Source organism: Crinia signifera, chromosome 1, assembly GCF_055691185.1.
Source record: "Crinia signifera chromosome 1, ASM5569118v1, whole genome shotgun sequence".
Taxonomy (NCBI): Eukaryota; Metazoa; Chordata; class Amphibia; order Anura; family Myobatrachidae; genus Crinia; species Crinia signifera.
The window spans coordinates 280,747,046-280,774,102 of NC_139217.1; the positions used below are offsets into that span (position 1 = coordinate 280,747,046).

General features: G+C 41.8%; 1 protein-coding gene across 1 annotated transcript in view; it reads left to right on the plus strand.

Annotated features, from left to right (window-relative positions):
- FOCAD (focadhesin) overlaps positions 1–27,057 on the plus strand; it is a 253,346-nt gene that overhangs the window by 174,404 nt on the left and 51,885 nt on the right. The window contains exons 19-26 of the mRNA XM_083184719.1: positions 4,531–4,663; positions 16,211–16,399; positions 18,508–18,629; positions 20,577–20,669; positions 22,637–22,725; positions 24,028–24,069; positions 25,085–25,193; positions 25,410–25,526. Of these exons, the coding sequence (XP_083040845.1) occupies positions 4,531–4,663; positions 16,211–16,399; positions 18,508–18,629; positions 20,577–20,669; positions 22,637–22,725; positions 24,028–24,069; positions 25,085–25,193; positions 25,410–25,526 (894 nt within the window). The remainder of the gene's footprint in view (positions 1–4,530; positions 4,664–16,210; positions 16,400–18,507; positions 18,630–20,576; positions 20,670–22,636; positions 22,726–24,027; positions 24,070–25,084; positions 25,194–25,409; positions 25,527–27,057) is intronic.

Consider the following 27,057-nt stretch of genomic DNA (forward strand, 5'->3'; position numbering starts at 1 on the left):
TTGCCCAATTCACCTGGCAGTGTGGACCAGTCACTACAGATCCTGGCCACTCGTACCATTTGTGAAAAGGGAAGCCCTTTCTTGAGAGAGGGGGGATGATGGCTATTAGCCATAAGCAGGGTGTTCCTGTCTGTGCTTTTAGAAAAGATGTTAGTAGAGATATGTCCATTAGTCAGTTGTACTAGGACATCTAAATACGCAATCTCACTTGTACTACATTTAAAAGTAAATTTAATGGGCGTATCTAAAGCATTGATCTCTTGCATCATCACCTCAAAAGAATCTAGACCTCCCTCCCACAACATGAACAGGTCATCTATATACCTGCAGAACATCCGGATATGCTTGCTCAGTCTGTGCTCAAAGAACATTTTTTGTTCTAAACCAAACATGTATATATTAGCATAGGACGGCGAGACCGCCGCTCCCATTGCACATCCGGATGTCTGCAGGTATATTTTGTTATCAAATACAAAATAGTTACGGGTCAAGATCAGTTCCAACAGGGTCAAAAATAAATCAATATCAAATCCAAAGTTCGTGACCTTTTCACACAGAAACTCCCTCATAGCCACCAAGCCACCGGAGTGCGGGATAGAAGTGTAAAGGCTTGTGACATCCATGACACAAAGTACAGTGCCAGGAGACACTTCACCCACAGCTTCTAATTTTGTCAAAAATGTTGTTGTATCTTTAAGATGGGTAGGTTGTGCCATAATGTGTGGTTGTACCAGCATATCCAACAGCTGCGAAACAGGTTGGTATAAACTCCCCCTGGCCGAAATAATCGGTCGACCAGGGGGGTTTTGTAAGCACTTATGAATTTTAGGAAGTGTATATAACACTGGCACAATAGGGCATAGTACTTTTAGTGCAGCACAACACTTTTTATCAATCAGGCCACCACTGCAGGCAAGATCAAGCAATTTGAACAATTCACTTTGGTATTCAAGTGTAGGGTCTCTACGTAACATACGATAAACTGAATCACAACTAAGCTGGCGTAATACTTCGGTACGATAGTCTGCAATATCTTGTATCACTATACCGCCCCCCTTGTCGGCAGGGCGGATAGTGATACTTTTATCAGTGCTGAGATTCTTTAATGCTCGAAGCTCACTGCCAGATAAGTTGCAATGATGCACTTTATTAGCAGCTGTATATTTATGCGTGGAATCACCCAACATGCTATATATATATATATATATATATATATATATATATATATATATATATATATATATATATATACATATATATTCCTATGGTCTATTAAGAACTATCAAACTAAACCTAAAAATATGTCGGAATGGACTGGTAAAGCACAATTGAATGTCTGTGCGCACGTTCCCAACCTCTAACATGTACTGTGTTATGCAAGTGTTTATGGAGATGGAACCATACCTAATGGCCTTTTGTATGCTGCCTGTTTTATTTACTTGCATCCTCTGCCAACCCTCTGGTCAGTTAGCACTGCATGTCAAATACTGTACCATCACGTTTGACATACTGTGTGAAAGCCATTTTCCTAGTGCCAATGGGTACCCGGTTTAATGCTGTCTGATTGCAGCCCAAGTAGAGTGTTGATGTTTAGTACAATAATATCTTGACATATTTTTATATAGCTTCCAAACTGTGTTCTGATTTGTCTCTAAAGACCAGGAAAATGTAATAGGGCATTGTGATTCCTTTGTGCGGACATTGCATTGTTATTTGTTCATATGAATAGATGGTGTTTTGGCTTTGTCAGCAAACAGAGGCAAATATGGATCTCAAATCCTACCTTTGCCCCTTTCATTTCTGAATATATTAACACTATATTCATTAGACATAATGGGGCTAATTCTGAGTCACGTACAGCGGGTTCTTTTGTAACAACCTTGTCTGCATCTTTATGCTATTTATGTCTCCGGTTTAGTGAATACTGAGATACCCCTTGTAGCATCTTGTGGCAGCTCAAATCCATTTCAGTACATCTTTATATATACCATTGAAATCACACAAGGCTTGTGGTTTCTGCATCTGAACATGGCCTCCTGTGTAAGACAATGTGCAGACTAAATGCACCATGTACGTAAAGCGCCCACATACGCCTACCTCAGTTGCCTCCCAGGTATGGCCACTAAATTACACACACCATGCATCTGTATTGCATATCTGAGTGGTGACAGGTGGGAAATGTGCAGTGCCACTCAATCATAAGTTTACGTTAAACCTGAGTCAGCTGCATGCAGCATCGACACTGCGGGTGGGGGTGAGTCTGAATCAGACCCAGCATCTCTCTGCAATCTGATCTACTAGTTTTCTGTTTCCTTATGGCAGTGGCTGCTTAGTTCAAGGCATGAATTTGACATTTCCTCAATAGAAAGATAGTGCGTGTTTCATAGAGACACATTCTATTTAATGAACTCATGTATATTGTTTCCTTTAGCTTTTATTAAGTTAATGACTTGGGATTCTTTAGATTGGTTCAGAATCCTGGCAATTTCTAAACACATTCAGAAAGGAATAATGTGTTACTAAAAATGATAGTTCTATTCAAAATATTTCTAGTTAAAGCACAAGGAATATTATTTTGAAACACTGCAAGATGTAATGAAATATTTCATATATACGGCATTAACATGGCAGCTGCCTATACCCTACTTGGAAATAACTTGTTTATTAAGCATTTATACAGGGAAGCTTTTACATGTACTATTCATGAAAGAGCGCTATATGTTATCTTATCCCATGTGGGTGTTACTCCTTATTTTATTGCAGGAAAAGTGCACATCTTAGTTCTGATGTAGCCTCAATCTGAGAACGTTATTTTTTATTGGACTTCTATGCTAAATGAAGTGAGCTCTGTGGTATTGACAAAAGACAGCCATTGTTATTGGAGAGCTTGATAGTCACCTGCCAACTGTTTTATTATGTGAAATGAAGGGCCCCAACTATACTAGGAGTGACTAATCTACCTGTCAATTTATTGCACTGGTTTGTTGAGTTTTAGAAGTAGAACTAGCAATAATCATGTACAGTAATTTGTGGGAACACTATGATATACACTTTGGGGGTTATTCAGACCTGTTTCGCTGCTGTGCAAAATTGCAGCATCCTGCAATCAGATAGCTGCTGCCAGTCAGAGTGTAATCCCGCCCGATGCAAGCGTGTGATTGGGTTGCATAAATACACCAATTGTCACACAGCTGCAAATCCATTCGCAACTCACTCTCCATCAATACATTTTTCCACTGTGTGCATAACCCTGACCCTTCACAACTCTGCAAAAGACACAGGCTGATCGAGGCCGGATGTCACACGCCCTTCCTGAAAACGCCTGGGCATGCCTGTTTTTTTTTTCCTGACACTTTCAAGAAAGGATGGTTACCAACCACAAATGGCAATTTCCTGTCAACTAAACAGCAGCCGTGCAGCTAGGAAAAAAACTGTTTCACGCATGCTATGGCCCAGACACATGCGCAGATGTTTCATTATCGGTTGCCAAGCAAATTCACTGCAGCGATCAAGTCTGGATAAACCCTTGTTTCTTCCATTGCATAGCAGACTGCTAAAGGGAAAATATTACAGATTTATTTGGGCTGTGGGTATTTCTCGAATGATCAGTTGTCGTATATTCCTATACATTCTTCATTGCTCCATATAGTAACTGGTCCGTCTTTCCCAATAATGGTAATCTATTTACTTTAAATGCCCTTCCTTGCATATGTAGACTGTATGCATCCACTACTGCTGCTTTTCCCACAGTCCTACAGGGTTGCTTAACCCAGTAGTTCCCAAACTGTGTGCTGTAGAATCCACGGGTGCCTTAGGACACCTCCAAGGGTGCCTCAGGTATGTAGCCCAACACTAATTAATTCTGTCCTGATGTTTGATGAAAGGCTCAGTCCATGCTTCAATCTGATTGCATACCTAAAAATAATACAGCCAATCCCCCAAATCCTTCTGCCTAATGTGAGTAAATCGAGTGTGATCCCAGTATTGAGGATGCGAATGGTCAGAATACTGACACTGATATCCCGCCAGTGAGAATCCTGACAATTCTTCATAAGGAAGGTTAGCGTAATCCTTACCTTCTCCCTACCCCTAGCCATACCTCCCCACAGCCTAACCCTAACCTGTCACCCATTGCAAAACCCTAATCATCATTCCCTATCTGCAGCCTCACCCTAACCAAGATTCCCGCGCCCTCAGCCTAACACTATTGTCCCCGGTCTGCAGCCTAACCTTAACCTTCCCTTCCGCAATCTCCCACAGATACTTACGTTCAGGATACCGGCTGTCAGGATTCAGTGTTTTGTTGGGATTCCGACGCCGGTCTTCTGTCCATTGGCATTCGAGGCGCTGGGATAAAAACATCCTGAGGAAATTACCCATATAATATGCCCATTGTCTGGTTCATGTTTAGTGTGTTCATTAACATTCAGCTGTCAATACTAGCATCCTTATTGGATAGCTCCACTTAATTTCTGGAAACATTTAACCTTTTTATTTTTAAATGATCAACAAACTTTTATTGGATTGTAGGCCAGACCGGAGGTGATTCCAGTGGATGAGAGTGAAGTAGCCGGTGAAGAACAGGAAAAGGAGGTAGACCTCTCTGTCCCTGGCTCTTCATACATAAAGCTTATGGCACTTTCACCACTTTCCGTATTACCAGGTAAGAAACTTTGGTCTGTATGTCACAATATTGTAAGTTTTGTGCATCAACATCACTACCATCCATGTTCACTACTTTATGCTCTGTGAAGTGTATTTATTTATTATTAGTTATTTATATAGCATACATATTCAGGGTACATGATGATAATCCAATAACTAATATATAAAATTATTTTTATTTGTTTATTACCTACATACAGATGTGTCCACATACATCTATCTGCAATGCAATACAAATCACGTTATACAAAGCGGCGACTTTTTCTATTTTCTGGAAAACACTGTAACGTTCCATTTCTTATGCAGATACAGCCGCAGTCACACACTGAATATAGACATTCTGCATATCGTTTGATGTGCGGGTTTGGTTTTACCGGATTTACTTGGATCTCAAATCGGGATCTTATTGACTATCTAAAACACGTGACCGTGAATCGGAAAAATACGACATTGCGATAATTTGGCGATAAGGACCAAGTTAATCTGAACCTGCACATTACTTGTTCTAATCAGCAGAAGCTGCTTATGTGTCCTATTCGCTCTACAGTATTTTTCAAAAAAGATGCTATTTAACAGAAAAAGCCACGACAAAGATGGCTAACGCTACAGAAGTGCTGGTTGATGCAAAAGGAGGCTAGATGTATGTGGACACATCTGAGCCCATGAGCTGACCTATTTAGTTACAAACCTAATCCAGAAAAAAATGTAAACCTCTTACATATAAATGTTCATTATTTGAAATCCATGAAATTCTACTGTTTACATATCACAGTTAAGGACACTTGATATATATAATCTCGCTCTCTCTCTATATGTCCGGCTGTGGGGGAGGTTGGGGGTGTCGCTTGTACACCCTGCATGCGGAGGTGCTTTGGAGAGGGGAATAAAGCTGCATGGGTTACACTGCGGGAGGCTCCCTACATGCAGACGATAGCACTGATAATCTGGAAAAATTGGTAATCTGAATTTGCTGGAACCGACATTGCCGGATTAACGGTGCTCAACCTGTAACAGGAACCAATTACCAAAAGCAAGCACATGTCATGGTGCAATGTTTTTAAATATAGTGTTTAATTATTTAAGAGGTAAGAGATGTTGTCCTGTGCATTACATATATAAAAACAGAATGTTAAGGTGTCCATACACTTGGTGATATACATGAAAATTAATTACGTTTTATGCAGTTGTTGCGATTAATCCCTTAGAAGATGTCCAAATCACATGTATTTGACAATAGGTCGATGCAATGCACTGTCCCATGCACATTGCACTGAGTCTGCAAGTCTCACCTGATCTGATGCGATGAGTCGTATGCAAAAGGACCACATGCAATCCTACCATCTGGGAAGGGTGGGCGACTTTTCCCATCGGAGGAGTCGCCCTTATGCATACCTAACAACATGACCCTCTCCAGGAGGGACAGAATGCTCTATTCTTAGCCTTCCCTATTAATGATTACCATCACCTGTGTTGAAACACCTTTCTTATCAGTTAACCTGTTTAATACAAGTGAAGGCAATCATAAATTAAATGGGAAGACAAGGAACAGAGCATCGTGTCCCCCCTGGAATGGGTTATATTGGGAGTTATGCTACTCTATGCTCAGCTTTATTGTAAAGCTTAAGACTATTCATTTTCGGTCCAGGGAATGCTTTGCAAGACATGGATTTTTAAAATATTACTTTCATCACAAATAACATGAAGGTAGCTTCTTTATGCAGACTTTCATAAAGACTACTGGGCGGTGGTACTGTATGTATAATACTGCTATTACAGGAGCAGTGGTTCTTTTAACACCTGGCCCATGATACTGTACAAGATCCATTATAATCAGTCTCTGTTTTAGTTGTTGCCATGTATTTACTTTACTCCATGAACTGCTGTCGATGGTTCCTGGAATGTCTGGTTTTTAGTTTGGGCAACCACAGAGAGAGCTTTAACTATGCCAAACATGATATTTGAGCTGCTGAACTTTTGAACTCTCTCACTCTTTGCCATTGCCAAAAGCATGCCCATTACAATACCACAATGTTTCTGGTTTGTAAACTCCTCACAGTTCATTCGGTACTTGTTTCCTAGCACGGCCACAACGATTTAGATCGTTGTGGTCGTAAGATAAAAAATCGGATCGATCGCATCGCATGCGATTTGGTCGCATGCGATGCGACCGATCCGACCGACCGATTTTTCACCCGATTTTTTTTTTTTTTTCACATGATTATTTTCAATTGCCCCCCCAAATGTTACTAAGTGGGCTAGACCCCACGATAGACGTCAACCCGAAGCGTGGCGAGCGCAGCGAGCCCGCGAGGGGCGGCGGTGCGCGTCCTCCGACCTTTTCATTCCCCTACTATCCACTAGGGCGTGGAGTGAGAATAGAATAGTGTGGCGAGCGCAGCGAGCCACCGAGCCCGAAGCGTGGCGAGCGGACGCGTATAACTTCACAGGTATACGCGTCCCCTCGCGGGGCTCGCTGCGCTCGCCACGCTTCGGGCTCGGTGGCTCGCTGCGCTCGCCACACTATTCTATTCTCACTCCACGCCCTAGTGGATAGTAGGGGAATGAAAAGGTCGGAGGACGCGCACCGCCGCCCCTCGCGGGCTCGCTGCGCTCGCCACGCTTCGGGTTGACGTCTATCGTGGGGTCATGGCGGGCACATAAAAAATGTGAAATGGGTCATATTGGCCCATTTCACCTTTTTTAACATTTTTCCCTATGTGAGATGGACTTAATCAAGTCCATCTCATCTTGTGCCATTATAATGGCACAAGACCGACCGATTTCAATGTTAAAAGATTTTTTAACATTGAAGTCTATGGAAAAATCGGGTCAATCGGTCGGTCGCATCGCGGCCGATTTTAATTGGTCGCGACCGACCGATTGACCCGATTTCTGTCAATCAAAGGGAAAAAATTGTAAAAAATCGGCCACATCGTGAGGATCGTGTCCCTTAATTAAGAGCCACGATCACTCACGATTGTGGCCGTTCTAGGAAACAAGTACCGTTCATTCATCTGTCATTCAATTTACCTTAATTTCAATGGAAGTTCACATTTAAAGTTGAGAGTTATATTAGCTGGTATGAGTCCATTGGAAGAAATGTGTAACTGTAAGATATACTGTAGTTTAGAGATAAAAGCCATCTTTTTATGTTGATGTAAACTTTCACCCTAGTATCTATTAGTAAAAGCATTGATAGCAGCATTCCATAAGTATGCAGAAGTTTAATAGCTGTTCTTACACCCTCATATTAACTTGCAATTGTATGTATCACATGCATATAAAGATTAAGCGCATCTCCATGTTCATAAAAACATCCTTTGTCCTGTTGGAGCACTTTGGGTATGTGCCCTTCAGGGGTTAATATGACCAATTTAAATAGTTATGTGCTGTAGTTTTTTTCTCTTTTAGGTCAGTGCAGTTGTGAAATTAATGGGCCAGTATATGTCTGTTACCAGCATTTAAATTGTGAGTGCAGACACTTTGTGTTTAAATAATTATCTTTATTTGTAAACACTGCACATATTTTGTCTATAAGCATACCTCCCAACTGTCACGATTTTAGAGGGACAGTCCCGATTTTCGGGTACTGTCCCGCTGTCCCACCCGCGGCAGGCATTGTCCCGCTGCGGGGGGCTGACAGTTGGGAGACCCCCAATCTAGTAGAATAGACGCTGTGCGCATGCGCACAGCGTCTATTCTCGTATGAAAATGAGGTTGCGGCTAATTAGCATAAGCCGCGCCTTCATTTGCATACGCTTCGCCGCGCGAGTGTCCCTATTTCCTCCGGCCAGAAGTTGGGAGGTATGCTATAAGTGTTCACTCTTTTGATGAATTGAGGTGATCCTATGGCAATTACACTTATAAGGATATAGATTAAAAGCGATTGTTCCTGTAAGAATAAACTTGAAATAAAGATCTTTCTCTATGTTGAATCTCATTACTACCCAGCACCAAGGGCCTTCATTTTTTAGTACACTTTCTACCTTTTTTAGTCCCCAAGTGGGAAATATTATATATATTTTTTTTACTGTATAGTGCTGGTGGTTTATTATTTCCTTTACATTTGTATTGGGATAACTTCTGGAAAATTCTCCAACACATCATCCCACAAACAATTCTGCTATATAACAAAGACCATAACACTTCCTGGCCTAGGTCGCAACAGTGCACTATAAGCTGATACCACCTCCATCAGCCGATGACACAGTCAAACTTCACATTCAATTAAGTTCGGAATTTATCTACCAAAGCAGCCTAAGGCCCATACACACTTGCCGATTTTCCGGTGAAAATCGCCTAGTGTGTATGGAGCAGAGATCACCCACTAGCGATGATGCGCGCTCCCGCATCATCGCTGTCAAAGTGGGTAATCTGCTGGTAAAACCAGCATGCCTGGCGATCATGGCTTCTTTTGGAACCATCATCGCTCAGTGTGTATGCGGCGAGCGATGATGGTCCAAAGAAGACATTCTGCTGGGCCGGCCTCCATTCCCCTGCTCCCTCCCCCTGTCCCCGTCCTGCTGATTTTAAATTGCCGCGGCAATTGTATCCTCCCCCGCTCCCTCCCTCTGACCTGCGCTCCCGAGTCCCGCCCAAGTAGCCTAGGCGCTACTGCACTCCCCCGCTGCCACCCCCAGTGCCTCCCACAGTCATACTCACCCGCCCTGCTCCATCCGTCCGTCCGTCCCCCCGTCCCCTCAGTCACAATAGAAGAAGCTGCTGGAGAAGCGCAGAAGCGCTGCTGCAGCTATTACAAGCGAGTACACTGCCACCAATGTTGTTTATGTATTATGCTGGTATTAACCAGCAAACCACTGCCCACCAATGTTAAAAAAAAGAGCTAGTAATATATACATCACTGGTGCAGGCCAGCGATCTATACGTTACTAGTGCCACTGGCCACCAATGGAAAAAAAAAAAAGCTGGTAACGTATACATCGCTGGTGCAGGCCAGCGATGTATACGTTACTGGCTTATGTTTTTTTTACATTGGTGGACCGTGGCACTAGTAACGTATAGATCGCTGGCCTGTGCCAGCGATGTATATGTTAGCGGATCCGCTGCCCACCAATGTAAAAAAAATGAGCCGCTAACGTATGCATCACTGGCGTAAAACGTTACTAGTTCCACTGCCCACCAACGTTATGAAATGAGCCGATAACGTATACATCGCTGACACGCCAACATTGTATACATTAGCGGCTCATTTCTTAACATGAGTGGGCAGTGGCGCTGGTAACGTATACATCGCTGGCCTGTGCCAGTGATGTATACGTTACCGGCTCATGTTTCTTTTACATTGGTGGCCAGTGGATCCACTAACGTATACATCCCTGACCAGCGATGTACAGAATATACATCACAGGCCAGCGATGTATACGTTATCGCCTCATATATATATATTTTTTTTACATTGGTGGCCTCTGCTCCCACCCTTGGAATTCAAACCCGCCCATTATGTAAATAGCTTTTCTAATGAAAGATTTTCAGCACTCCTGAAAATCTCATGCTCTTTGGGGAAAGTAGCTTAGTGTGTATGCACTACTTTGGTAAAAGATATATCTTTTAGAGATTTTGGCAAAGTCTTTTGAAATGAAAATCTTCAAGTGTGTATGGGCCTTTAGTCAGACAACATACAGACCCTTAACACCTATCGGCATATCCTTTTAAGACTTTCAATTTAAACCTGGCAATAGAGGGTATACTAGAAGCTAGTGCAATGCAAAGGAGTTCCCTAATGAAATTACTGGTCACCGCCACAAGGCCCCCATCCCACAGTGGTTATTATCGCAATCTTTTACTGATATGCTTGTAAAGGGGTACTCCTTAAAATACTACACTTGATCATATGGTTTGATAGCATTGTGACTACAATATACTACCCCAATATCTCTAATATGATTTCATATGACTGCCACCAGAAAAGGAAGTTATGAGTAATTAGCGTTTGCATTTCTGGGATGCTGTATTAAAGGCTAACCTTTCTAATTAATCAATATTCATTTTGAAATTGAAACTCTCAAAGCTGTTGAAGATCTTTTTGCAGGTTGGGAAGGGATGTATAAAAAATGGTAAGTAAGGTATCCTCATCATATACTGCTGTCTTGTGCTGATCACAGACAACTTTGATCCATGTACTGTCAGGATCTCACAGATTCTACCCTTGTGGATACAAAATAGTAATTTTGTGAATCCATTGGCACAGATCGCAGAGAATGACTTATGGCCATTTTGTTAACCCCTTAAGGACGCGGCCTATTTGGGCCCAAAGGACGCAGCCCTATTTTTCAAATCAGACATGTGTCAATTTATGTGGGAATAACTTTCTAATGCTTTTACTTATCCAACTGATTTTGAGATTGTTTTTTCGTGACACATTGTATTTCAAGTTAGTGGTAAATTTTGGTTCATACAGTCTGTGTTTATTTGTAAAAAATACCAAAATTTTGCAAAAATGTGAAAAAATTTGCCATTTTCAAAAGATAAAGGTTTCTGCTTGTAAGATAGATAGTCATACCATACAAAATAGTTAATAACTAGAATTTACCATATGTCTACTTTATGTTGGCATCATTTTTTAAACTTCCTTTGACATTTTTAGGACGGTAGGAGGCTTATAAACATAGAAGCAATTTTTCAAATTTTCAAGAAAATTTCAAAATGTCAAAATTTTAGGGACCAGTTCACTATGGATGTGGCTTTGAGGGGCCTGTATGTTAGACACCCCCATAAATCACCTCATTTAAAAAGCTGCACCCCTCAAAGTATTCAAAACAGCATTTTAGAAGTGTGGTAACCCTTTAGGTTTTGCGCAGGAATTAAAGCAACATGGAGGTGACATTTTAAAATTTCATTTTTTTGGCAGAATTTCAAGTTTAATCAGTTATATTCTGTAACATAACATATGTTAACCAGGAGACAAAATATAAAATATAATCCTCTGATTCTGCAGATTTTAGAAATACCCCATATATGGTTGTAAAACGCTATTTGGGCAGACAGCAGGCTTCAGAAGGGAAGGTGCGCCTTTTGGCGCAGATTTTGCTGGAATGGTTTTCATGCGCCATGTTGCATTTGCAGAACCCCTGTTGTATCAGAGCAGTCAAAAACCCCAACAAGTGATACCATTTTGTAAACTACACCCCTCAAGGAACTCATCTATGGGTATAGTGAGTACTTTGACCCCACTGGTGTTTTGTCAAATTGTTAGGCATCGATACGTGAAAATGAAAAATGTCATTTTTTCCATTAATTTGTAGATTCACCCCATAATTTTATACTTCCACAAAGGGCAATAGTAGAAAAAGCACCCCAAAAATTGTTACACAATTTCTCCTGAGTATGGCAATACCCTATATATGGTTGTAAAACGCTATTTGGGCAGACAGCAGGCTTCAGAAGGGAAGGTGCGCCATTTGGCGTTTTTGGCACAGATTTTGCTGGAATGGTTTTCATGCGCCATGTTGCATTTGCAGAACCCCTGTTGTATCAGAGCAGTCAAAAACCCCAACAAGTGATACCATTTTGTAAACTACACCCCTCAAGGAACTCCTCTATGGGTATAGTGAGTACTTTGACCCACTGGTGTTTTGTCAAATTGTTAGGCATCGATACGTGAAAATGAAAAATGTAATTTTTTCCATTAATTTGTAGATTCACCCCATAATTTTATACTTCCACAAAGGGCAATAGTAGAAAAAGCACCCCAAAATGTGTTACACAATTTCTCCTGAGTATGGCAATAGCCCATATATGGTTGTAAAACGCTATTTGGGCAGACAGCAGGCTTCAGAAGGGAAGGAGTGCCATTTTATCAAAGAGTTTGCTGGAATGGTTTTCGGGCGCCATCTTGCATTTGCAGAGCCCATATTGTACCTGTGCAGTGGAAATCCCAAGCAAGTGATACCTTTTTGTTACTAGCCCCCCTCATGGAACTCACTTACGGCCGTAGTGAGCATTTTGACCCCACTGGTGTTTTGTCAAATTGTTATGGGCTGTGAAAATAAAAAAAACTAATTTTTTCCATTAATATGTAGCTTTAGATCAAAATGTGCCATTTTCACAAGGGTTAATAGGAGAAATTGTGTAACATTTTATGGGGTGCTTTTTCTCCTGAGTATGGCAATAGCATATATGTGTTTGTAAATTTCTGTTTGGACACATGGCAAGACTCAGAAGGGAAGGTAATGGCATGCGGCTCTTTGTACAAGCTGTGTGGAGTACATCTAAATAAATTTTAAAACATTAAAATTCAAGGGAAGTGTGATATATCTTAAAACAATCTTTGATACACAAGCCGGGTTGTGTGGGGCAGGTTTCACATTGGTAAGTTGTGTCCTTTCTTATCCCCTTTTTGTAGCATTACTCTACATCGTTTCTGGGACCTTCCTTTCTTTCCAGTGTGGGGGACTTCACTCGGAAAATGTTGCCCTGGTACAATTCGCGAGGCCTCGCTTCCAGAAGTACTAGGGCCCCCCTGTTCCTGGTTGCCAAAAATAAGGGCCTTTATTACTGTCTCTTGGTACTCCAGGAATGTCCCCCTTTGGCCTGCAAATCGATGTAGTACAAATGCGTTGTACAGTGCCATTTGTACTATGTGTATAGCTAATTTTTTATACCAGAACCTTGTTTTTCTCATGGCACTGTAAGGCTTCAGCACTTGATCTGACAGGTCGACCCCCCCCCATGTACCTATTATAATCCAAAATGCAGTTGGGTTTTGGGGTTACGGTACTTGTGCCCCGCACTGGGACAGGGGTGCTGCTATGGCCATGCACTTTTGTCAAGATAAGGACATCTCTCTTGTCCCTATACTTGACACACAGTACATTGTCGCTGCATAATGCCCTGCTCTCGCCCCTTCTAAGTGTTTGCCCAAGCAGCGACCTAGGGAGGCTTCTATTATTTTTACGTGCAGTGCCGCATGCCACAGTACTTCTGGAAGCGAGGCTTTTGAATAGTGGGACGCTGGTATAGAAATTATCCAGGTACAGGTGGTATCCCTGGTCCAGCATTGGGTGCACCAAATCCCACACTATCTTCCCACTAATTCCGAGTAAGGGGGGGCATTGTGGGGGGTCTATTTTTGTGTCTCTACCTTCATATATCCTAAATTTGTGTGTGTACCCTGATGTACTCTCACACAGCTTGTACATCTTCACGCCATACCTTGCCCTCTTACTTGGCAGGTACTGGCGGAATTGGAGCCTCCCTTTGAAATGTACCAGGGACTCATCTATTGAAATGTGCTTCTCGGTGATGTATGCCTGGGCAAACTTGGTACTAAAATGGTCTATTAGGGGTCTAAGTTTATATAACCGGTCATAATTGGGGTCATCCCGGGGTGGGCACTGTGCATTATCCCTATAATGGAGAAACCTAAGGATCGCTTCGAAGCGGGTCCTTGACATAGCCACACAGAACATTGGTGTATTGTATAAGATGTCTGTGTTCCAGTAGGACCTAATCGTGGGCTTCTTCACTAGCCCCATGCACAGTACAAGGCCCCAAAATATAACCATTTCATTTTTATGTACAGGGGTCCACTTGCGGGGCTGGGCATAATTAGAGGTGGGGTTTTGCTCAATAAATTGTTGGGCATAAACATTAGTCTGGGTGACCATTAGATTAACTAAATCATCAGTAAAAAATTTTTTTAAAAAGTCCAGCTCTCTGAACCCTGCTGAATTTAATTGTATTCCTGGATTCCCTGTGAACTCAGGGACCTGGGGTACGTAGTTTTCAGTGGTTGTCCATGTGGGGTCAGAGGACTCGACTACCGTAGTGGGAGTCCTGCGTTGCCCCCTTGGGGGTTCATCAGAGTCACTAGATGATGAAGAGGATGACAAACGGAAATTTGTCTCATCCTCGCTAGCAGACTCAGTATCAGAGGCCAGAAACTCGTATGCCTCCTTGGCAGTATATGTTCGGTGGGCCATAGTTTTATTGGTGTATGTATTTATGAGGTGCTTCAACACGTGTGGGGTTTTGTAGCACTGACAATTTTCCAGAAAAATTAAGCCACGTAAAGAAAAATTATGGTGTGCGAACGCACTGAAAAATTATAGTGTGCAAATGCACTGAAAAATTATGGTGTGCGAATGCACTGAAAAATTATAGTGTGCAAATGCACTGAAAAATTATGGTGTGCAAATGCACTGAAAAATTATGGTGTGCGAATGCACTGAAAAATTATAGTGTGCAAATGCACTGAAAAATTATGGGGTGTGAATGCACTGAAAAATTATAGTGTGCAAATGCACTGAAAAATTATGGGGTGCGAATGCACTGAAAAATTATGGGGTACAAATGCACAGAAAAATTATGGGGTACAAATGCACAGACAAATTATGGGGTACAAATGCACAGAAAAATTATGGGGTACAAATGCACAGAAAAATTATGGGGTACAAATGCACAGAAAAATTATGGGGTACGGATAAGGTACAGAAATATAGTATGCGGATCACGCACAGAAATATAGTGTACGGATCACCTACAGAAAAATTATAGTGTACGGATAAAGTACAGAAAAATTATAGTGTACGGATAACGTACAGAAAAATTATACGGATCACAACACACAAAATTAGGTGGTGACCACAGGGAGGGTGATCACAGCACAGATGACCACAGGGAGGGTGATCACAGCACAGATGACCACAGGGAGGGTGATCACAGCACAGATGACCACAGGGAGGGTGATCACAGCACAGATGACCACAGGGAGGGTGATCACAGCACAGATGACCACAGGGAGGGTGATCCCAGCACAGATGACCACAGGGAGGGTGATCCCAGCACAGATGACCACAGGGAGGGTGATCACAGCACAGATGACCACAGGGAGGGTGATCACAGCACAGATGACCACAGGGAGGGTGATCACAGCACAGATGACCACAGGGAGGGTGATCACAGCACAGATGACCACAGGGAGGGTGATCCCAGCACAGGGTGGGTGATCAAATGTGTATAGGCAGGGGTTATGTGGTGATCGGCGCAATTTTAGTTTTTTTACACTAAATACAGCTCTGACACAGCTCTCTCCAAGGCTCTAACACGAGTGAGACGGTTAGAGCCCGGGAAGAGAAGCAAAAACTTCCTGTATCAATTGAAAGGCTGTGATTGGTTTAGTCAGGACTGACTGACCAATCACAGCGATCGGCGGGGCGGGACCACTCTGATTGGTCCGCCGGGGCACTGCAGTGATCGGCTGCTGTCGATGACAGCAGCCATCGTTACTATGTCACCTTGTCACTTGACAAGGTGACATGACACGGTGGGGACGTACCGGTACGGCAAGTTGCGCGAACTACCTCGCTGCAGTGACGTACCGGTACGTCTCAGGGCGGGAAGGGGTTAAAGATGACAATTTTAAATGTATTTAATACGGCTAATGAAGACAATAGTATACACCCCTATTACCATGAAGCAGTATCTTCCCCAGCTGCTAATGGGTCAAATGTAAAATGTCAGAAAGCCAGAAGGGGCTAAGGGAGCGGTGCAGAGGCTCACTACTTGCAATTACTCATGTTTTCAGCATTTGAAGAGTTCCTGTCATCGCTGGTGAAGCAGGAGATGACTCGTATGCCACGTGGTATTTACCATAATGCCCTCCGGGGCGGAACTATAAGATCTGACCATGGAAAAACAGTGGCGGGAATCCCAAGTTTCATGCTTAAAATGTATGAGAAGAACAAACAGCCTGGCCTAAAGCCAGGACTTGCAGGTGAACTTATTTCGAAATTCCTAGATTTTCGTTGTAATGTAAGTTTCATGTAGATGTGAATGCTTCTCAGTTCTGCAGCACATGGATGGCTGGATGTAGTGCCATCTTTTTTAAAGAATATCAGTAATCACATGTAATTAAGGATGAAGTATATACAAGCAGACATGGAGGTACGATAAAATAAGAGTTGATTAGCAATGATTATTGTTAAAGTTGCTGGGCATTTTCCTGGAGATTGGGGTGGGCGTTTGCCACAATCACACCCCCTAGATCAGCCACTAAAGTCACTGAAATCCATTTTTTTTTTTAAATAACTGTGGGTACACACTAGATGGCGTGGGTACACAGCCGATCCAACAGGTGACAGGACCCTGCATCATCAAACACATACACACTTGCATCGCTAGAGATGTCTTCTGTCGGCCTAGCAGCAGGGCTGACCAGAAGACATCGCTAATAACAACAGGTTTTCGTATATTGGGCTTATACGTTGCTCAGTATGTGCCAATCTCAGCAATATGTATTAGCAATCTGCTGGATTAGACAACATATCGCCTAGTGTGTACCCAGCTTTACATAGGAACACCTTCTATTCATGTTGTATGAATTCATGCCTGTATTTCTCTAAGAGGTACAGTGTATGCAGAGACATAGAGCATTGTGAACATAAAGATACATCATGCACTTAAAATGTAAAAATAAAAAAAAGGGAATATCATACCATATAGTCGTACACCCAACCTTTAGCTTTTTAGTGAGAGACTAAAGCTACAGTTACACCACACTAAAGGAAGGCCCATTCTGGATGACAGAAAAAGAACTAAACAATGTAAGGACATTTCAAGACAACCTGACTCTTTAGCCAAACGGAGTGTGAGCAGAGGGAATAATTGCAGATCTGCTCTGTATTTACCAGTGTCTTTAGAGCATGGGTCTTCAAACTGTGGCCCTCCAGATGTTGTGAAACTACAAATCCCAGCATGCCTTGCCACAGTTTTAACACTCCCTTATAGCAAAACTGTGGCAAGGCATGCTGGGATTTGTAGGTTCACAACATCTGGAGGACCACAGTTTGAAGCCCCATGCTTTAGAGCATAACATACATTACTTCCTCAGTGCCTGCTTGCTTTAACTGGCACAGCTTTGCCCACAGCTCATCTGGCGTACAAACATGAAAAAGGTTTTTCCAGAAACTTTCTCTAAAGGCTTCACTCCGGACAATCAGCCAGGACAGATCTGTTTTACGTTTTATTGTACATCCATTTCTCCTGTTTTTTTTCCGAACATTCTTTGAATTAAAAGTAGATGTCACCTCTACTTCATAGTGACCACAGTTTGTTACCCTACAAGTGATCAGCTATAAATCCCTTCCCAGAAAAATGTATGGATTTTGTCCGTCCAACGCATGTCATAATAATGGAAGAATAAGTGTTTTCATCACATAGATCAGGGATGGGGATCCTTCGGCCCCCCAGCTGTTGTTGAACTGCACATCCCAGCATGCCCTGCAGCAGTTGTAGCATGGCCACATAGCAAAATTGTAACAAGGCATTCTGGGGTGTGAAGTTCCACAACAGCTGGAGGGCCGAAGGTCCCCATCCCTGACATAGATGAACACCATATTCTTCATGCCACGCTTTCTATTACCATATAAGACTGACTTTACCATGTCAGCTTTTCAATTCACATCTATGCTTGATGAAATACATTTATACTGTTGGTATCCACTTTCTGATGAAACCGCTGTACGAGGGAGCAGTCGGGATTCCGACATCGGAGTAATGACTGTTGGAATCCCGACTGTCGGTGAGACGTCCGGCACCCGTTTTACTGTCAGCAGTCATTGCACATGAACCAGACATATGGAAACAACAATACACATAAAAATAAATCCTACTGGTTTCCCTCTGCAGCAAAGTAACTAGGATAATAAGGATGTATCATTTATATATCCAAAAGCTGTAACAGAATAATTATTTCTCATTCCGGTACTTATCTCATCCCATCTCCAGTGCACACTAAAGTGAACTCATTGCACAAATAATGGTTTTTGTCCTATATATTGTACATTTGTAACAGGTTTTCTCACTCTGTGTAACTTTTTGCAGCCGGCATGCTGCTGTGCTATGACCTACCTGTTCAGATGGACAGGGATGGCAAACCCATCAATCGCTTCCTTGCCAGCAGGGGCCGCAGTTACCAGCAGATGTTAACAGCTCTTATCCATGAGGTACGTGTTCAGGAAGATATTATGATAGCAATAATGATGTGACCTTGACCGCTAGGTAGCTCTATATATACTATAGACATATATTCCATTCTACTGGTCTGCAAATGCATCCATATTTAAATGTGGTACTGTGCCTTTCAGTTCAGAGTTCTTACGTTAATGAAAATTAATAATTAGGTACTCACTTTCTATACAGAAACATATTAAAGGCTGGAACTTTCTTTTTTGGGTGCTGTGGCTAGGCAACATACTTCCTGTGTGGAAAAGAGCTGAACTGAGAATTGGAAAATAGCCCAGATTTCATTAATGTTTTTTGATACCTTACACATGATGTGATGTCTCAGGATAGCCTTATACACAGTAGGTAGCCTCTAGCAACCCCTTTCCCCCAAAAAAAGTAGGTACTGCAGTTTCTTCATAGTATTGTGTATTACTGCTATGTACTAATGGCTGGATATTTTACAGAAATGTAAAAAGTACTACCGACCCCTATGTACCAAACTCTGCAAAGTTAAGCTTTGCCCCATGTCTTCAGCACATTAAGCCTATGGAGGCTTAGTAGCGAGAGAGATCTTACGATCCCTCTCCTGCAGCCTCCGTTTGGCACTGGCTAAGATACCGGAAGTATCTGCATGTGCAGTGTCCGATTCAAATGTGAAAAAGTAACTCACAGGGACAGTGCTTATGACTACTGTACCGGCAACTTTCACTTAGTGCCTAATGCAGAAGTTCCCAAACTTTTTTGAATCTCGGCACCCCTGAATATCATAATTTATTTCACCGCACCCTTAAGCCAACTTCTGAAAAAATTAAGCAAATTGTGTTTCCATCACATCCTATGTGTCAGTTATGTGATAATGGACAGGATTCACTTGTTTGTCCACAATTTGCCTACTACATTGGTCATAAATAATTTAAATTAGTCATGAGCCTCCAATCCAGGGCACCCTAGGGTGCCCCACGTCACACAGTGGGAACCACTTGCCTAGTGGGAATATTTTCACAGAAAATGAAAAAAAAAAAAAAAATTGGCTTCAAAACAGATGCTTAATAATTGCATCATTTTCAGTGATTATGAATACATAAGCCCCTTAACCTCTAATGCTTTTCATCTGATGTTTTTAAGTGCACATTGTACCTGACTACTAGAATCCTATGTCATCTTGGAAAGCCCTATGTATATATAAAGAAACTATACCCTTGATTGCTCTAGATGTTATGTAAGGTCTAAATATGAAGTCAGCCTATCCACTAATAATCCCTGAAGGTGGGCATAATAAAACGCAAATAGAAAAACAATAATGGATGGGCGCCAAAATATCCACTATGGGAGAATTAAATGCCCATGTCCAATGATGCACAAATGTAATTGTCCAAAAATTTTTATCGAAAAGTCGTTTTTAATTTTCAGTCATTCTCAGAGGAAAAACAATAATGAGTTTCGTCTGTTGAAGACTTCATCAGATTCTTCTTATTTAACACTTCTGGTTAAAGTGCATCAAGCTTGTTAATAATAATAATAATAATAATAATAATAATAATAATAATAAAAAAGTGAATTTTATGTTGTGGAAACCAAATTGCCCGATTATGGTGTCAAAAGTTAATAGAACGGTTTCACTCAAGTACAATTGCAAACTAAGTTCCTTAAAATCACAGTATATATCGACTAATGTGACCACCAGCAGCATATATATGGCTAAATACTCACCTATGAGGCAACTCTGTAGGAGTAGATAGGGACTAAGCTGTCATTTTGATGGGCTTTTACCTAGTAATTATTATATAACAGATTTTACAGCATCACTTTGAAATTAGTGTATTTTAATTTTTGGTATTTGATAATATAAAGATTCGGATTTAAGCCACAGTAGATGCTTATGATCTAGATTTTGCTTTCCATATTCTTATTACAAAAAAGTGTTACTGCCTGTGTTTATTCTGTAGGTGAATATCCAGTCCTCTGAATGGCACCGCTCCATCCTGCATCCCCAGTCATGGCTTCGCTTCATGACCAGAACATATTATGCTGTACTGCAGGCAAGTTTCTGTAGATTCAATGACACTGCTTTCAGAAGAACTGTATTGTAGTCAATTAATTTATGTGACTAATCTCAGAAATAGAGATGTATTACTTTAAGAGAGTGTCCTATATGAACTTGTATGTTTTGAACAGAGTGGGCCTAAATAAGAACAGCAGTGCATGATTTATATATTGCATCATTCTTTAATTCTTAGTATCAAAATAAAAGAAATAACAAACCGGCAATATGCAAATAAGAGGCAAGGAGGATAAGAAAATTTGGATTAAAGGTAGATGAGGAAATATAGTTTGGATGTATGCAAGTTTTGCTTTCATATTTGAAGTTGCAAAGTAAAATATGGGCTTTTGATATGTCACAGAACATTATCAATGGTTCTCATATCTGATCAGCTAATTGTACTGAATCAGAAGCTATAGTCATTGATTTGTTAATGTATCATACATGTAAGAATTCATGCCACAAGGAAATATACTAATAGGGAATCTCCAACTTGAATTTTCATAAATTTGATTAATCATTTATCTAAATTGGTTTAATCAGTGAATTGGGACCTAATCACTTATCTCCCAAGAGGAACCCCAAGGCCTTTATGATATCCAATGACAGAGATACATATAAAGCGAAAACAACAGCTTTTGGTAATAAGTGTTCATTCATACTGAAATCAGGTGTTTAAAAAAAACAGACTTGGTAAAATCGAATGGCTTTGTATGAGAATGTGTATTCTTAGGGGGGGGGGGGGTGTTTATACAGTACATAGGTAAAATACATACAGGGGGAGAAATGCTATTCCATATAGAGTACGAGTTGCCATTGCAGCGGCTTGTAAACACCAGAAACAGCAGCTGTACCTGCAGCCCTCGCAGTCCCTTCAAGTATTGGACATTTTTGCTAGCAGCCCCTGCTCCCCCAGTGGCATTCCCATGGTCCAGTATCTCCCAACCTTGATGTAAGAGAAATAGAGAGAGCTTTTAGTAATTGCTAGACAGACCAAGTTGGTGTGCTTTGATTAACCTTCTATTACACACATACTGCAGGCTTAGATGAGTGTTGTATGTGATTTAAGGGAAGATATATTAAGCCTACTAAAGATTGGATAAGTGGAAAAAAATACCCCTAGTAACCAGCTTCTAGATAGTATTTATCAAGTACAGATAGAGCCAGGCTCATCTTGACTAAGTTTCTGCACCTAGGCACATCTATTGTTCTCAGCTGCAATACAATAGAGAGAACAATACAGCAAGGGGATTCACAGGGGATTAGTGTGACTGGTCTTTCTCAATTAATCCTATTAAAGGACAAGAAGAAAGAGGCTACATCTGTACATTCTATAAAGTTATATGTAAAAATTGATTGTCTGCTATGGGCAACTTGTCTACTAGTCCACTGTCTAGAAATCTTAATACATCTTCCATTTATGGTCTTGGTCAGTGGTTCCCAACCCTGGTCATCAAGTACCCCCAACAGTGCATGTTTTGCAGGTCTCCACACAGAATCACAAGTGCTATAATTAGCTCCACCTGGACAGCCAGATCTCCAGGTCGGGGGCGAGGATGGGGCTGATGACTCAAGCCCCGCCCCCAATCCATGGAAACTCCGCGATTCGCGGACCCGCGGCACTGAAGTGGGGTGCAGGGGCTGCCTGGCAAATGCGGGGGGATTGCCGACCTTTCCTGGGGGACGGGAGGGGACCCGATTTTCGGGAGCCTCCCGGCAATTCTGGGAGGGTAGGCAAGCCTGGTGTATATATGTATGTGTGTGTGTTTCTTTTATGTACAGTATTTACATGCTTTTGCTCCCTCTGATGTTGCTGAAATCAACCTAAGCTATGAAAGTAACTGCTTATAGTGTTTTGGGGGATACACCCGTTTCTTACAATACATTTCTTGTTGGAGTTTTTCGTTTATGTATCAGCTTATTGAAGTCTTTGGAAAATGTTTAATTTTTCTGTTTTATTTGTAGGGTAGACAGGCTGAGCTGGAGATGCAGCTGAAGCATGGGAAAGATGACCCACAAGAACTCTATTATAAAACATTTACAGCTTGGCTCTGGTAATGAATGGTTCATCCTCTGGTGGACCTTTACCTAGGATAAATCCACGATTGGTGTTTATATAAACTACAGTTCTAACTACAGTAAATATTCATATTACTGTTCTTGTGAATTTAATATGTATTTTCTTACACCATAAACCCCATCATCCATTAAGAATGACAACATGGTTCCCATGGGGGACTGTCATGTCAGCAGAGCCACAATAATAGCCTTGAGGAATTTGGATGTAAATTGCACTTTGCAAGGACGTGACTATATATTTGTCGTCCCCATAGCAAAAGTTTGTAATAGCCCCTATTTACCAACCAGTGGAGATAAATGTATATGACACATGCAACGTACCCAAGGAAGGTGGGACCCCCTGAGCTCTGAACCCCATAGCAGCTGCACCTATGGTAGATATGTCCTTGGTACTTTGTGATGTTATTGGACAGAGATAGCTGGACAGTTAGAGAGCACTAACCAAAGTGCACAGTGAGAGGCAATGACCGTATTCACCAGTGTGATTGCTATCTTAGGGGACAACAATGCTTTTCTACATTAACTAAGCAGAACACGGATCACAATGTTAAATCCATGACAAATCTAGTATATTGATTTTGTACCTTTTCCATGTTCAAAGCATAATGTGTATCACTGTAACCTAATTGATATGCTGCAATTATCATCTGCAGCTGCTTCATTCTGGTGAATGCAGACCTGAGACCTGTTCTGCACACACAAAACATTATAACGAACCTCTATGTTTACAGCATACGAACCTCTATGTTTGCGTGTACTCCTGTTCACTTTACAATCATGATTGTTTTATTAGATAAAGTCTTCTATATACTTAAGTTTTATGTGGGATATTATTAAAATTATATACAGTATAATGTTAGTAGAATAGTACACTATTAAGTGCCAGATTCTAGTTGTGTTAAGTATTTAAATCCACATATTTTAGCCTTTAAATCCACATATTTTAGCCAAACGATTGACAGAAATGTTTAGCAACTCATTCCTTTTGCCAAGCTGGAAGAACATTCTACACAGAAATTGTGATTACTAGCTTCAGTAGTTCTGTTATATGATCCTGAGAGATTTAATGGGAATGAAGAGTCTGATGTTTTACAATGTCACAGTTTGCTTGCTGAATGGGTTTCATAAAACCACTAGGACAGAGTTCATCAGTCCTGATCTTCATATTGAATGTTGATTACAGGGTGAATAAAACACAAATACAATATTTGGAAGCTGGAGCTGTCTCTCTGATTCATATTGCTGAAGTAACAAAATTTCTATTATTTTTATTACAGGGTGAGAGATGCTCTAACTGAGGTTATCAGATCCGCTGTCAAGTAAGTTCTAAAACGTATCCTTTTGCCTCTCTTTGTAAAGCATAAGCTTCATTTGTGGCAGAAATGTAACTTAGGTCGTCTTTTATCTGTGTATTGTCTTCCCCTTACCTTGTTTATCTTCCTCACATTCCAATGGGAAGTCCCTGGGAATACTAGTTTCACTTATTGATTTACAGCATATGGTGGCTAGGTTCTGCCATGTTGCCAAAACACACACAAACATATTGTGTTAGGGGGCCTAAACACTGGGCGACATTGCTGAGCGATCTGAGCAATGTAGATCGCTCAGCACACAGCGCTGTGTGCTGAGCAATCTGTCAGGGGATGCAGTTAAAATCCCGGCGGTCGGGATCCCGGCGTTCAGAATCCCAACGCCGGAATCCCGACCGCCGAAATGCCGACACATTCTCCCTCCTGGGGTGTCCACGACACCCCTGGAGGGAGAATAAATTAGCGTGCCGAGCGTAGCGAGGCACCGGGCCCGCTGCGTGGCGAGCGCAGCGAGCCCGCAAGGGGGGGCGATCCACGTACCCCCCTTGTCGGCATTTCGGCTGTCGGGATTCCGGCGTCGGGATTCTGAACGCCGGGATTCAATACTGAATCCATCTGTCAGGGCCAGTGTTCTCCGATGAGTACTCTGGCTCTGACCGGCGATCTAACTAGATTTATCCAGCATGCTGGATCTTAATGGCTGGGCGATAGCGTCGCACGGGCCGTGCATCGCTATGGCTTTTATACACAGAGTGATGTACTGGAGGGGCATTTTCTAAGCATTCTAGTGAGATCGCTTAAAAAATGCCCTGAAATAGCCCGGTATTTAGGCCCTATTAGTTTGTAACCACGCTTTTCTTTTTTTAAATTAACTTGAGCTTCCATGTTTTCTTTTCTGATGTGTCATGCAAGCTTGCCTGCCAAGAACACTGAAGGATTACTGTGCATGGGAAGCATAATAAAACCATGAGCAAGTGTTACTTCTAGTCACATCTCTGACTGCACTTCTTTATCTTTTTTGCAGAGATAGCCCTGTGGTAAAGGGGAATGCCCTCCTAGCACTCACTGGACTGGCGGTCGCTGTCTCTAAATATGAAAGCAGTCTTCCTTCAGAAACTGATGGTGCCCCAGAGGTGTGTCCCAACGGAGAGTTTTTTAAAATAAAACATATCAGTTTTTATTTTTAAATGCATTACGCTCTGTGCACACAGAGTTACGTGGAACCTTTTGGTTCTCTCACACCAGGCATGTTACGCTGCATGGCGTTTTAAGGCTGTGTATGGGCAGTATCTATTTATGAGATTAGCAATATTTACCAGTTCTGGTAATTTCCTATGTTTTTCTTGCAGATTGAACCAGATATCCTGCCCACTAGAGCCTGGCTTTGTATGGTGCTTGATACACTGCTAAGTATTGTCAACAGCCACTACCATCCCAGGGGCAGAGTGTTTCCATGGTTCCAACATGTAAGTCTGATTATTTGAATGTCTATGTTGTTTTATAGCACTGACCAGGGTATTGCTATGAGTATTGTATGTAAACACTGTATAGATCATTAAATATGAGAAGCTTTTTCATGTATCATGTACATTCTGGTGAGGGAGGTCATCAGTAGTCATTACTTTTGCTTTATGCATCTGGCCTGTCAGTGTTATTTATAGCATTACAAACAATGTTTAATAAAAAAAATGACTCAATTACTGTAAGTCAGTATTTTTTGGCTAAAACGGCACTTTTCAATGTTTTTAGGTTCAGCCTATTCCATCAAAATTCCAAGGTTGTAGTGTACTTGAAAAATCAGCACAGTTGAAAAATCACTCACTGATCCACGTGTGTTCAGTGAAATTGTAGATATTTTCCCTAATTTTTTTGTAATTGTTTGCTGATGCCAGTTCGACCATAAAAAAAAGTACATTGGTGAAAAAAAGAGTAAAAAATGGGAGAAAACATCTGCAATTGAATACTCAGTGTCCATTTTTTTACTAGATAAATAAAATGGACTTCTACAGATTGAACAGCTCCCAGCGGAGCTGCTCCTGGCGATCGAACCGCCATCTGCCGGAAGCCGGTGCGTGCGAACAAGACTCTTACGCGCCCCGTTCCAACTGAGCCCTCTGCCGCCCGCTGCAGCTCCCCCAATGCCCCCAACTCCCACCGATCTCTGCCCGTCTCCCTGAAGCAGAGACGGGCAGGGAAAGCACTCCCCACTGCTGTGTTGATGGGGACACGCGTGTGTGTGAGACACTTGCACATCCCGTCAGATGGAGCGCCTCTCTGCCGGCAATCGCCAGCTAAGGGAATCTGGTGATTCCCAGCGCTGGCTGGGAGGTGCTTCATCTCTATGTATACCTCCCTCCCTTGTTAGTGGTTTATATGTGAACGTACAGTGTGCCTGCTTCAGACCTGCTCACTAGGTTACGTATATTTGGAGCCTAGCGAGCAGGTTTATGCAGCCCCTGGTGAACGCACTTCCCCCAGCCGCCTGAATCCCCTTGCTATGCTGTGAGCAGATGTGTACGCTTAGAGGAACCATCATCAGATGGTTTCTCTCCATCTAATGATTTTTCCTCTGTTCGCAGCAGAAAAGTAGCCCAGGACTTACTTTTCTGCTGCATGTTGTTACATAGAAACCTAGAATTTGATGGCAGATACTGTAAGAACCACTTGGCCCATCTGGTCTGCCCATTTTTTAAACATGTAACCTCAACCCATATTTGATCCTTATTTCTTTGTAAGGATATCAATATGCCTATCCCAAGCATGTTTAAATTGCACTACTGTATTTGCGTCTACCACCTCTGATGGGAGGCTATTCCACCTATCTACTACCCTTTCTGTGAAGTAATTCTTCCTAACATTTCGCCTGAATCTTCCTCCCTCTAGTTTCAGTGCATGTCCTCATGTTCTGCTGCTCCTCTTCCTGTGAAGAATGTCTACCACCTGTACCTTGATAAAGCCCTTGATATATTTGAGTGTTTCTATCATGTCCCCCCTTTC